Source organism: Saccopteryx bilineata, chromosome 6 (genome assembly GCF_036850765.1).
Source record: "Saccopteryx bilineata isolate mSacBil1 chromosome 6, mSacBil1_pri_phased_curated, whole genome shotgun sequence".
In the NCBI taxonomy this organism is placed as follows: Eukaryota; Metazoa; Chordata; class Mammalia; order Chiroptera; family Emballonuridae; genus Saccopteryx; species Saccopteryx bilineata.
Genome location: NC_089495.1, coordinates 194,359,730 through 194,372,040, shown reverse-complemented (window position 1 = coordinate 194,372,040; position 12,311 = coordinate 194,359,730). Strand labels below are relative to the sequence as shown.

Genomic DNA, 12,311 nt, shown 5'->3' with positions numbered 1-12,311 from the left:
GGATATGGGGGGTTAATAGGAGTAGAAGTAGACAGAAAGCAAGAGACAGAAGAGTCAGAGAAAGGAGAAAGAGAGAAGAGGAGGGGAATAGCAAGGGGTTGCACTGAACCTTCTTCTCCCCTATCCCAAGAGCTAGTTCAAGCCCAGACTTCCAGAGGCGGGGATGACCTGTTTGCTGTCCATGGTGCTGCAGCCCAGCTCTTCTGCTACCCGAAATTAAGAGCTGAAATCCAGACTGGCATAGGAACGACTGACCGAGTGATTCTTGGACAAACAGGATCTCAGAGTCCAGGGCTTCATGTGGAGTGTTAGATATGGTCCTGGGAGAGCACAGAAACCAGTGGTTCTCAGCCTGGCTGCACATTAGAACCTCTTAGGAGCTATAAAATAAGACTGATGCTGAGCCCCATCCCAGGCCAATTCAATAGGACTCTCTTGGGGTGGAGCACAGACAAAGGTATTTAAAAAAAACTCCCACAGCGATTCTAAAGTGCACCCCAGGCTATGAACTGATGCCGTAGGCACAACCCCTGATTGAACTGGTGAGAAAACAGTCACAGAGAGGCTGAATGACTTCCCCAAGGTTACATCATTACTATGTGGAAGGGACAGGTTCAAACCCAGGTCTGTGTAGCCAGCATGTCACCCTCCAGGATCCACTGTGCCTGGGCTGAGACTGACACACAGAAGAAAGCAGCAAGGATGATGCAGCGTTTCTCCCAGGTAGAATCAGCAGAAGTTGGACATCCTGAGAGATGACCCTCTCTCCTCCACAGAGACTGTGTGGGTTTTGGCATAGAGAGCCCTGGGATTAGAAGGGGCCTATTCTGCCTCTCAGAGATGCTATGAGGGTTAGTGATGCTGGATTTAATTAAATGCCTGGTGAAGCTTGGCATGTAGTAGGCGCTCAACCGGAGTTATCCCTTTCTCCTCTCTCTCTATGGTCAGAAGATCTCTGCGGTCATGTTCTTGGCCATGAGTAGGAGGTCCCTGGGCACCAGTATGAAGAGGGAGAGAGAGAGCTTACCTACTCCTCATCTCTGGTTTACCGGGGCGGTTCTGACATGGCTCATTATGGAGCCAAACTAGAACTCATGTCTTGGGTCCCAGGCCAGAATTCTTTCCTTTCTTGTCCCTTAACCTTTGCTATCGGTGAGGTCCAACCCAGACCTAAACTTGGACTCGAGGAACCCCAGGAGAAGCCCCAACTGGCTCAGGGAGGGGGCGGTGGCTATTGGGAGTGGAGCTCAGAGATCGAAGATGTAATTTCTCATTCCAGACCTGTCCTCAGTTAGGGGAGAACTGTCTGGCCTGGCTGGACCTCAGTTTTCCTTCTGTTAAACAGAGATAACGTTTATCCTACCTGCCTCACTGGGTGAGGGAGACGCTGTAATGAGATGGAAAAGATGAAACACTTTGGAGAAGAACAGAGTCTTCAACCGAGGTGACCAAGTGTCATTATTATGAAGATGTTTGTAATTATGATCATCCTGTCTCCTCCTTCCCTCCCTGAGCTGCCCTGCTGGGCTGGGAAACCCTCAGCTCACATTTAGCTTCTCAAACATTTATAAAAAATGAGTCCCACCCCCTGCTGCTACCAGAACTGCGCGGACTGCTTTCCATTAAAAATTAAAAACCACTTGTCGAGGCCCTGGGAATGCTCAGATTACACAGAAAACAAGCCCCTTCTCAAACTCCCCCCCACCAATGTTCCCCCAACTCCCTCTTTGATCATCACTTATAATGTGCTTGCTGGGCTGGCCGGACCCTACCTCCGCTGCCCAGCCAGGGCAGCCTAATGTAGATGAATGATGCACCAGAGGCGCAGGGAAGTGACTGCACAGAAGGGGGTGGCCACAGGATGGAGGGGGAGGAGGCAGGTCCAGCGGCAAGAGACCGAGAAGGTGGCACAGAGAGACGGGGCAGGAAAGTGGGTCAGAGACAGAGACAAAGGACAGAGATTCAGAGAGATGGACAGAGGGAAAGAGGGAAGACAGAGCTACCCAGATACACAGGGGCAAATAAGGACAGAGACGGCGAGACGAGGGTTGGAGAGGCAGAGGCACATAGAGACAGAATAAAAGTGAGACAGAGATGGTGTGGCAGAGATAAAGTTGGAAAGTAGAGTTGTGTAGAAACAGAGACAGACAGGCATACATATGAATCAGGAGGAGGGTAGGGGAGCGTGGGAGGGCGACAAGGAGAAAGGCGATTTTGGCTTGATGGGGTCAGGGTACTCCTATGTCACATACATTTCTCCAGAGTCTCCAGGGAGCTCTGCAACACTGTCACCTCACTTGTTCTCTGCTCCTGGCTCCTGGCCAGAAACTCACTCATGCAGACAAACGCTGCGTGTGCTCCTGAGAGACAGGTATCCCCTGCCATCCCAAATAGAGATCCATAGACTCTTCTATTTCCTCCCCCCTTTAAATGGCACACTCTGATCACTTGCCTGGTCATCTTGTCTGTTTGGGCCAGTGATATTCTAAGTGTCTGCAGTAGTATCCCTCTGCCAGTTGTAGACAGCAAACTTTTATTTTTCTTTTTGCTTATAATTCAGTTCCATTCAGTCACCCAACATCTACAGAGCACCCTCTATGCACTCACCCTTGAGAGCAAGATGGTGGCTTTGCCACCTTTGTATCCCCTGCCACACTGGGCACAGGGCCTGGCATAGAGGATGTGCTTGTGTTTGTTATGTGATTTGTTCATGGAAAAGGCAAAGAAAGACATGGGCGTGCTCCTTCCTGTCTAGATCACCTGGACCATGGGAGACTCCTGAGGACCAGGGCCTCTGCTCCTCTCTGCCTCTCTGCCCACCAGAAACTTCCTGTCCTGCCCCCCATTCCCATCCTGGGTGGTGAGAGCCAGTGCCGTTGCTAGGCAAGGAGATATTGCACGTATAGATCTTCCTGGACTTTAATTAAAAACATCTTTAGAAGTTATCTCTGCAGAGGCCAGAGATTGATTCCTGGCTTGGGCCTCAGGGCTGCTGAGCTACACTCTCTCTGGCTGTAGATGGGAGGCTCCCGGCCTGCTGCTGTCCTCCCCAAACGGGGCCCTTGGGAGCGCTCTGCCTCCCTCCTTTCCTCTCTGTCCCCATCACCCCCAGCACTGGATTCAGCAATCTGATAGTGTGCTATCCCTATTTTATTTCTCTTCCCTTCTTGAGCCTCAGTTTCCTCAACTGTAAAATGGGAGTGTCAACACTTAACCCAAAAGAGTTCCTGGGAGGCTGAAATGAGACTGGGAATGTGAAAGCGCTTTGCAAGCTGTAAAGACCTGTGCAAGCTAAGGACATGGTTGTGACTATTTGCTAGGCGTGCTGAGACAAGTAGCTCGGGTTCTGGGCTCAGGTTCTGGGTCTGGTTCTGGTTCTGGCTCTAGCTCTCACTCTGGAATCTCAGGCTAGTTACTTTATCTCTTTCTGAATTTATGTCCTCATTGGTAGAATGAGGACGGCAATACCTGCCTTGCTTATCCTCCAGGATCGTGGGAATAGAGGAGAACAGCTCTGTGACAGCAGTGTTAGCTGATAGCTATTATTTAGTAACTATCTCAGTGCAAACGCTACTAAAAAGCAGTCTTTTTCAATCTCTTAAAGATGCTGCTCACAGAGTACAAATAGGATAAATGGGAAAATGGCACTGGCAGAGCTCCCACCTATTTGCAGTCTGTTGAGCCCCAATTGCATGGTCCAGCAACACCAATCCGCATGCTCACGCCTTTGCTCGCAGCAGACATCACTAATCAATTGCAGCTTTCTTTTTGCCTGAGCCTAAATGAAACCTCAGGCTCCTTCTTAACACAGCCCTAAAGTCATTACCAGTTGATCAGAGTTGACACCACTATATCTTGCTTATCTTTGCATCTCCACATAGTAGGCATGGATCGGTGTTTAGCTAATGGACAGCAACTGCTTGTTGTTTTTTTTTTATCCCCTTGGGATGAAAAATAAAGTAGGTGCTAATAAACTTTTGCTAAGTTGAGTAACGCATCTTTGCAACCCCTACCGGGCCAAAGTACACAGAAGGCCTTGTATATAATGGGTGCTAATAAACATTTTGTGGATTTAATTCAATTACTTATCTTTATGTCCCCTGCAGTGCCAAGAATAAAGTAGCGGCTAATAGATGGGTGTTTGATTGGACTTCCCATTTCTGTATCCTCAACAGTGCCAAGCATATTGTCTTACACACAGTTAGCATTAATACATTGGTGGAGCTGAAATGGGCACAGAAGCCCTATGAAATCCTCTTGCTGTCCCTGGTCAGGTCTGACACCCTAGGGAAGGAGAACTTGTGCCCCTATATTAAGAGATTTTCTAGTCTAAATCTTCTCTGTCGAAACTTACTCCCTGGTTGATTTCATCCAGCCTCAGGCCTTAAATTTCTTCTGTCTGCTGATGACTTCCAAAGTTGTATCTCTAGCTCCGATCTTGCTCCTGACCTTCAGACTCAGAGATCCAACTGTCCCCTTGACAACTCCACTCGGATTTCTAACAGACATCTCAATCTTAACCTGTCCAATAATGAATTCTTAATTTTGTGCTGCAAACCCGCTCTTCCGGGAGCATTCCCAATCTCAGCCAAGCAGCTGCATCCATCCAGTTGCTCAGGTCAAAAACTTCAGCATCACTCTTGTCTTATCCCTCCCACATCCGATCCCTCACAAACCCTGTTGGCTCTACCTTCAACACACATCCATCATCCCATATCTTCTCACCACCTGTACTTGCCCAAGTCACCCCCACCTCTTGGCCACATGACTATAGTTGCCTTCTCACTAATCTTCCTACTTCCAACCTTGCCCCCTACAGTCTGTTTTCAACATGGTGGCCAACAGTCATCCTATCAAAATATAAGTTGGGTAATGTCATTCCCTATCTTACTCAAGAGTACAACCGAAAACCTTTCAATGGCTACCCAGCCCAGAGTGATCCTGCCTCCGGTATCTCTTCCGATCTCATTTGACACGCCTCAGCACTTACTCCTCTCTTCGTGCACACTGACCTTCTTGCTATTCCTCAAACACAACAGATAAACTCTGCCTCCGGACCTCTGCACTTGCTGTTCCCTCTGCCTGGAACAGTCTTCCTCCAGCATGGTGGTTCTCCAAGTGCGATTCCTAAACTAGCAGCATTAGCATCACCTTGGAATTTGTTTAAAATGTGAAATTTTCTAGTATCCCAGACCTACCGAATCAGAAAGCCTGGGGGGAGGAGGCAGCCTCCTGTTTGTGTTTAACGAACCTTTCGGGTCATGTGTTTGCACAAGAAAGTATGAAAACCACTGCTTTTCACACAGCTCCTTGGCTCACTCCCTTGGTTCCTTCAGATCTTTGTTCAAATGCCATCTTATAAAAAGAAAAAGCCTTCCTCTATCTAAAATAGCACTCCCCCAATACCGGCTGAGGCAAAAGTAGGTTTACAGTTGTGAGTACGCGCAACACAGTTTATCCTTGTATTCTTGTTTGTTACGAACAACTGTAAGCCTCCTTTTGCCCCACCCTGTATAATCCCCTATCCCCTCTTCTTCACAGCACTTACACAACTGGGCATATAATATATTTTGGCTATTTCTTTCCTGTCTCTCTCCCTGCTGTATATATAGGCTTCCTAAGAATCCCCAATGTCTGAAACAGTGCCTGGCACATAGGAGGCACTCAGTACACATCTGCTGCATGTACAAAACCCCCTCAATGCTCAGAAGGGAACTCAGGGCCCAGAGACGGGCAGGGACTTGGCCAAGGTCATGAGAGAAGCCAGGCCTCCTGACTGTCAGCTGCAGGGCCTGTTTCGCTGCATTAGGCTCAGCGTGGCTGGCATGCCCCTCCTCGGAAGCGTGGCTCATTGGAGGCCCCCTGGCACACTTCCCTTCCCTTTTAAGCTGTGAATGGTTTAATTTGGGAGCTCTGCTGCCTTTCATGTCCCAAGCTGCGTCCATGCTCCCTCTGATCTCCAAAGCAGCCCGGATCCGGTGCCACTTGTCGGCCCCGCCCCCCTCAGCCCAGATCAGGAGGCTCAGTAATTGTGACTGATTTTCAAAGTGCCTGGAGTCTCCGCGAGCGCCCCGGTGTCGAATTCGCTTCCCCTTCAAAAAGTTGCTCAAATGAAATAAATTAATTTAATTTCGGCTTCCTCCCTCCCCAGCCTGGGTTTCCCGGCTTGTCTAAGTTGAATCTGCCTGCCTGACTTTTTCCTGAGTGGAATGTCAGAGTGAGTGGGCTGGGAGAGGGAGGTGAGGCCAGGCTGGGGCTCCTTAGGCCAGCACTCGTAAAGCTGGGGGCTGGCTCTGCCTCCTACTCACTGGGTGACCTTGAATGAGCCTTTGCCCTTCTTTTGGTGTCAGTTTCCCTACCTGTAACACAAGGACCCTTGCCACTCCAACAGTCTGGGAGCCAAGCTCAGCGACTTGCTCTGTTACTGACTTATTATGTGACTGCAGGCACCTTTTCTCCTCTCTGAGCCTCAGTGTTCCCGTCTGTTTAATAGGGATGCTACCATCAGTCCGGCCACCTCTCAGAGTTGAAGTGAGAATCAAGTAATGATGGATGAGCCGCCCCGGAGGATGTGGGGCTGGGCCTCCCTCTGGAGCCCCCTCACCTCCACCCCCATCCATTCTCCATACAACAGCAGGGGGGCTGTCCAACATGCAAATCTGCCCGCCAGGCTTCTCTGCTCCAGCCCTCCCTGGCTCCGGGCTTCCCCCCGGCCCTTCGGCTGTGACTCCTGCTTCCTCTCCAGCCTCCTTTCTGGCCTTTTCCATGTGGAAACATGCCAGCCAGTTCTGGATGAAGAGCGACGGAGCCGCATCTTCTTAGGCCAGAGTCTGAGTTCAGGAGTAGGGGCTGCTGGACCTGGAAAGCCAGGGGCGTGAGCTACCTCTGACTTGCTTTGTGACCTTGGACACATCACTGCCCCTCTGAGCCTCAGTTTCCCTCATTTGCAAAGTGGATTTCTAAGTACTCATTGGGCTCTAAAAGTCCATAGGGCGGGTCTTTGCTACTGACAACTTCCAAATTTCTCTCTCCAGCCCAGAACTCTCCACCGAACCTGTATTCTGAATGGCCTTCCTCAAGGTCTCCACTTGGCTGGCTACTTCCAACGTCGGCTGTCTGAAACCGTGATGATTTCCCTCCATCTCCCAACACTGCCCCTCCCATCGCAGCAAATGGAAATCCATTTATTTAATTGCCCGGGTCAAAATCTCGGTAGTCATCCTTGAATTTTCTTCTTCTCACATCCTCATCCAGTCCATTAGCGAATGCTTTCAGCTCTACTTTTGGCATTTGCCTGTAAGTCGACCTCTTTCCAGTACCTGCACTGGTACCACCTTGCTCCACGCCACCATCATTTCTGGCCTTGGTAATTACAATATTCTCAATGGGCAATCTGCCTCTGCCCTTGCTCCCCACCCCCCAACACCCACCTAATCATCACAGAAGAGCCAGGGGATCCTGTTAAAGCTGAGGGAGATCGTGTCACCCTTCTGATCAAGCCCATCTGCTGAGTTCCCAGCTTGCTCAGCATAAATGGCAGAGCCCCGACTATGGTCTACACAGCTGCAACATCTGTGGCCTCTCTACTTCTCCTCAGGGACTTTGCACGTACTCTTCCTTCTGCCTAGAATGCTCTTCCCCCAGGGCCCACTCACTCACATCCTTCGGGTCTCTGTTACAATGCCATGTCCTCTGAGAAGGCTTCCTGGATCAAAGATCTATCTGTTTACTTACTCATTTGCTTACTGAGAGCGGGGAGGCTTGTCTACCTTTTCATTGCTGTGTCCCCAGTGCCTAGTAGGCCCTTGTACATATTTCTTAAATGAGTGAGTGAATGAATGAATGAATGAATAAATACACTCAAATAGACACAGAGCCTGTCACTTGAATGCACAGGCCTTAAAGTGCCATCTGATTGGCCATGGATGTGTCCACCGGGCACACATGTGGGCCTGTGTGTGTGTGTGCACACCAGCCGGCACCCACACTCACACCCTCACTTTTCCCTGTTCCCCCACCATCCCTTTGTGTCCACTATCTCCTCTGGTCCACTTCCTGCCTTCAGTCCCTGGCCACCTGCTCATTACCCATCACTCTGGGGAAGCAGGGCTGCCTGCACTTTCCCTCCAGAACCCAGATGCCCCTGGCATCTGACGCGCAGCTACAGAGCCGGAAGGCCCGGAGAGAGGCAGCACTGAGCCCTCGGCCACAGTGCATTAGTGATGGAATGTGGTCTAGGCCCGAGGGCCACTGCTCCCTGTCCACTCTGGCTTGCACATGCTTAGGTGAACATGGTGGGGAAGGAGACGGCAGCTACTGGCTTTACCAAGAGCCCCAGGCCAAGTGGGGCTCTGATGGTCAGCCAACTGTATGGGGGCCCCCTGGACGGAGAGGGCAGAGGCATCCAACCCGGGGCAAATGGGAGTTTCTGAGTGCGGCCATGTCTGAGGTCGCCTTGCAGATGAGACTTTCGATGTGTGTGCTCCCCTTTTCCGCACCTACCCAGTGCCCCTGGGTGTTTGCAGCCATCTCTGTGAACCTGTGTCCCCTGGCGGTGGCACCTAGGTGTGCTGGGCAGTGAGTGAAGCTGTCTCAATGTTGTCGCACCTGGCTGTGCCCGAGCCTAAATACTGCCACACTCTGGTGGAGCCCAGCGCCAGGATGGTGCTATTCAGTGTGGCTGTTTCTTCTGTTTGCGTCGGTGACCGTGTTTGTGTAAGAGGATGGTGCTATTCAGTGTGGCTGTTTCTTCTGTTTGCGTCGGTGACCGTGTTTGTGTAAGAGGATGGTGCTATTCAGTGTGGCTGTTTCTTCTGTTTGCGTCAGTGACCGTGTTTGTGTAAGAGGATGGTGCTATTCAGTGTGGCTGTTTCTTCTGTTTGCGTCAGTGACCGTGTTTGTGTAAGAGGATGGTGCTATTCAGTGTGGCTGTTTCTTCTGTTTGCGTCGGTGACCGTGTTTGTGTAAGAGGATGGTGCTATTCAGTGTGGCTGTTTCTTCTGTTTGCGTCGGTGACCGTGTTTGTGTAAGAGGCTGCCCCGTGGGCTGTGTCGGGTGTAAGGCTGTGTCTGGTTGTGTGGTCGGACTTCGTCTCGGCTGTGTCTCGCTCCAGTTGTCTTTGGTTGTAAGTGTACCTGTCTCCAGTTGTGCTGAGTCTGTGTGGGGATTGTGGCCAAAGGCTGTGCTGTGTCTGGGTGGAGTTGAACTCTGGTGGAAGGCTGTGGACAGTTGTGCCTATGTGTGTGATTGTCCAGGTCTTGCCTGTGTGCTGAGTCATGCCCGAGTGGGGCTATGCCCAGGTGAATCGCTGAGCTGGTACATGAGGCTGGGCCTGTGTTTGTGACTGCGTGTGGGCGTAAGACCATGTCTGAGTGTGTCTCTGTATTCACATGGACACCCACGTTCACGGGGGGACTGTGTCCATATATGTGCTTGAGGCCATGTGTATGCCTCTGTCCAGGTGTGCAGCTGAGACTGTGTCCAGGACTACACTATGCCTGAGCCTGTGTGGGCACCTGGACACACGCCTGTACCCTCTGCCCTGGGGTAGCAGTTCCTGTCTCTCCTGCCCCTGCCCAGAGTACCAGCCTCTCCCCCTACAGCAGGCTCCCACCCCCCACTCACCTGACACCTCTCCTCTCCTCTCCCCCTGGCCCACGCTGGCCCCCCCCGGACCCCGCCGCCCACCTGTGGGTGAGAGCTCGGCCACGCTGCCGATGTAGGGGCCGTGCAGGAAGCGGGGCTCGCTGTCGTTGATGTCCTGCACCTTGATGATGAACTCCGACTCAGGCTCCAGCAGGCGGTTGGTGGCGCGGTCCCGGGCCTGGGCCCGCAATGTGTAGAAGGTTTTCTGCTCACGGTCCAACCGCTCCATGGCGTGGATGTCACCTGTCAGCTCATCGATCAGGAAGATGGTGCCTGCGCCCTCGCCTGAGATGGTGTACTTGATGGCCCCGTCACCCTCGTCTGAGTCCGAGTGAATCTGGAGAGGCAGGGAGGAAGGAAGATAGGGTGGAGGTCGGGGAGGAAGCCCCTCTCAGCTTTCCCCCCTCGAGCTCCACTGGGGACCTGTTCCTAAGCATGTCTCTTCTTTGACATACCCATTCTCCAGTAAAAACACTGAGGCCTGGGAGGTCATGCCTCCCTCCGGTCTGGGCTTCACTGTCTGGCCCGAGAGTTCCACCATGGCTCTCCCCGCTCCAGCCCTGCCCCTGTCATCTACCTTTCCTTCCACAGCCACCACGCTCAGCCTCAGAGGCAGATCTGAATGCATCCGTCCCCTGCTGGCAACTCTTCTATGGCTCCCCATTGCCTCTTCAAAGAAGTCCAGAGCCACCTCCATACCAGTCAGCTCCTGCTTTGAGCACCCTGATCTTACTTCTCTGTCTACTGAAACTCTAGTCATCCCGCGGGCTCAGCTCAAATGCCGCCTCTTCCCCAAAGCTTTTCTGTGCCCCTCCAAGGTCTCTGCAGTATATCAAGCCATCATTATCATGGTCAGCTTGTAGAAGGGCTATAGCCAGTGCTTGTCCAAGCTTCCGTGCATGCAAATCACCTGAGGAGCTTGTTAAAATGCAGATTCTGACTCAGTAGGTCTGGGAACGAGGCCTCAGTTTGCATTTCTAATAAGGTTCCAAGCTGCTGTCCAACCTCTCTAGGCTGTGAGCCCTCAGACGTCAGGGCTGGTGTCTTACTCATCTCAGTATCTGGAGAGCCGGCCTCGGGGCTTGGCACATGATGGGGATAGGGCATGAAGGGAGAGAGGAGAAAAGGGAGTGCAAATGGAAGGGGGGGCACTAACTAGGTGCCAGGCACCGTGCTAAGCAATCTACACATTTGTCTAGTTCAGGGTTCTTTATTTTTTAAAAAAGTACTAAAGTAGGTTTTGCTCTGATTTTACAGATTTTTTTTTTTCCAGTTTCCTGCTGAGGATTAGGGAAGTGGGATGATTTGCTCCATGGAAAAACTGGTCTAGTCCACAGCCTGGCCTTCTCACTCTGTGCTCACACCTCCCAGGAGAAGCCTAGGGGGAGGAAGAAGCACTACAGCCCCGGCCGGACCCCTCGGTTGGTTAAAGCGTCCTCACATTGCGCAAAAGTTGTGGGTTCGTTTCCTGATCAGGGCACATACAGGAACACATTGATGTTTCACCCACCCCCTTTTTCTCTCTAAAATCAATTAAAAATTAAAAAAAGAGGCACTACAGCCTGGCCTGGGCTGCAGCATCACCTCCCTGTGTGTTCACTGCAACTCTCTGGGCCTCAGTCGCCTCCTCTGTAACCTGTAGATCATAATAAGCACCTCTCTTCTACAGGTGTCGGGGGTTAATTGAGTTGAGATCACACAAGGCCCTTGGCACCTGTCGGGCACCACGTGACACAGTATTTAAAAGTATTTAACAGCATGGCAAGGGCAGTGCCTGCAGCAGGGCCCTGCTGGGCCAGGCAGGAACCTTGTGGTTGCCAGATCACAAAGAAGTCTGAGGGGCTGAGGGAGTTGGTGCGAAACAGAGGAGAGAGACTATTTCCTGCAGATAGGAAGCTTTTCACTCTCTCGGCAATGGCACAACCACACTGGCATGAATGAGCTGAAAATCAGCCCTGCCCGAGACATAATAAGTGTCCAATAAATGGTAGCGATTGTGTTATTATATTATTACTAAACGTTGGCTATATATAACTGGGATTTAATCCAGGCACTCTTAGGCTCCAGATCCCGGGCTGTTTTTACTGCATGGAGATCTCTTGGGCAAAGAACCAGCCAACAGACTGCTGTACCCAACAGAAACACCTAAGTCCTTATCCTCCAATGCTCAAATCTCCGAGGCAGCTCTGTAAAGAGGAAAATGCATCCGATGAAGCTGGTGACCTTGGGATGGTCCCTGCTCCTCTCTAAGCTTCCACAGAAATGGGGTGTGAATGAGAAAATCCCAAGTCCCCTTTCCACGGTCAGGATGCCGCATGCCCAGGCCACTCAGCAGGATAACAGGTGCCAATAAAGTTGTCACAAAGGGGGACAAAAGCCCACCCCTGCCATCCAGGAGGAGCCAGGGAATAAATTCTACTGGTGGAAGTTTGTGTCTGAAAGGTGGATTATAGAAGTGCCATTTGGAAGATTGAATGGCCCATAAACATTTTCATATTTCATTAGCCGATTAATGGGCATCTCTCTCTTTTTGGCGAGTCTGCTGATTCTCAGCAGAAATTGCGGGGAGTAAATGGAGGCATCTGGTGGAACCTTCCTGGGTCCCTATCCTGTTATAGATTGCCCCAATTAATGCCTGTCCTGGGCTCCACCAAGAAGCCTTCTTC

General features: G+C 51.3%; 1 protein-coding gene across 1 annotated transcript in view; it reads right to left on the bottom strand.

Annotated features, from left to right (window-relative positions):
- Nucleotides 1-12,311, bottom strand: part of CDH22 (cadherin 22) — a 120,504-nt gene that overhangs the window by 47,719 nt on the left and 60,474 nt on the right. The window contains exon 3 of the mRNA XM_066236450.1: nt 9,688-9,982. Coding sequence (XP_066092547.1) covers nt 9,688-9,982 — 295 coding nt within the window. The remainder of the gene's footprint in view (nt 1-9,687; nt 9,983-12,311) is intronic.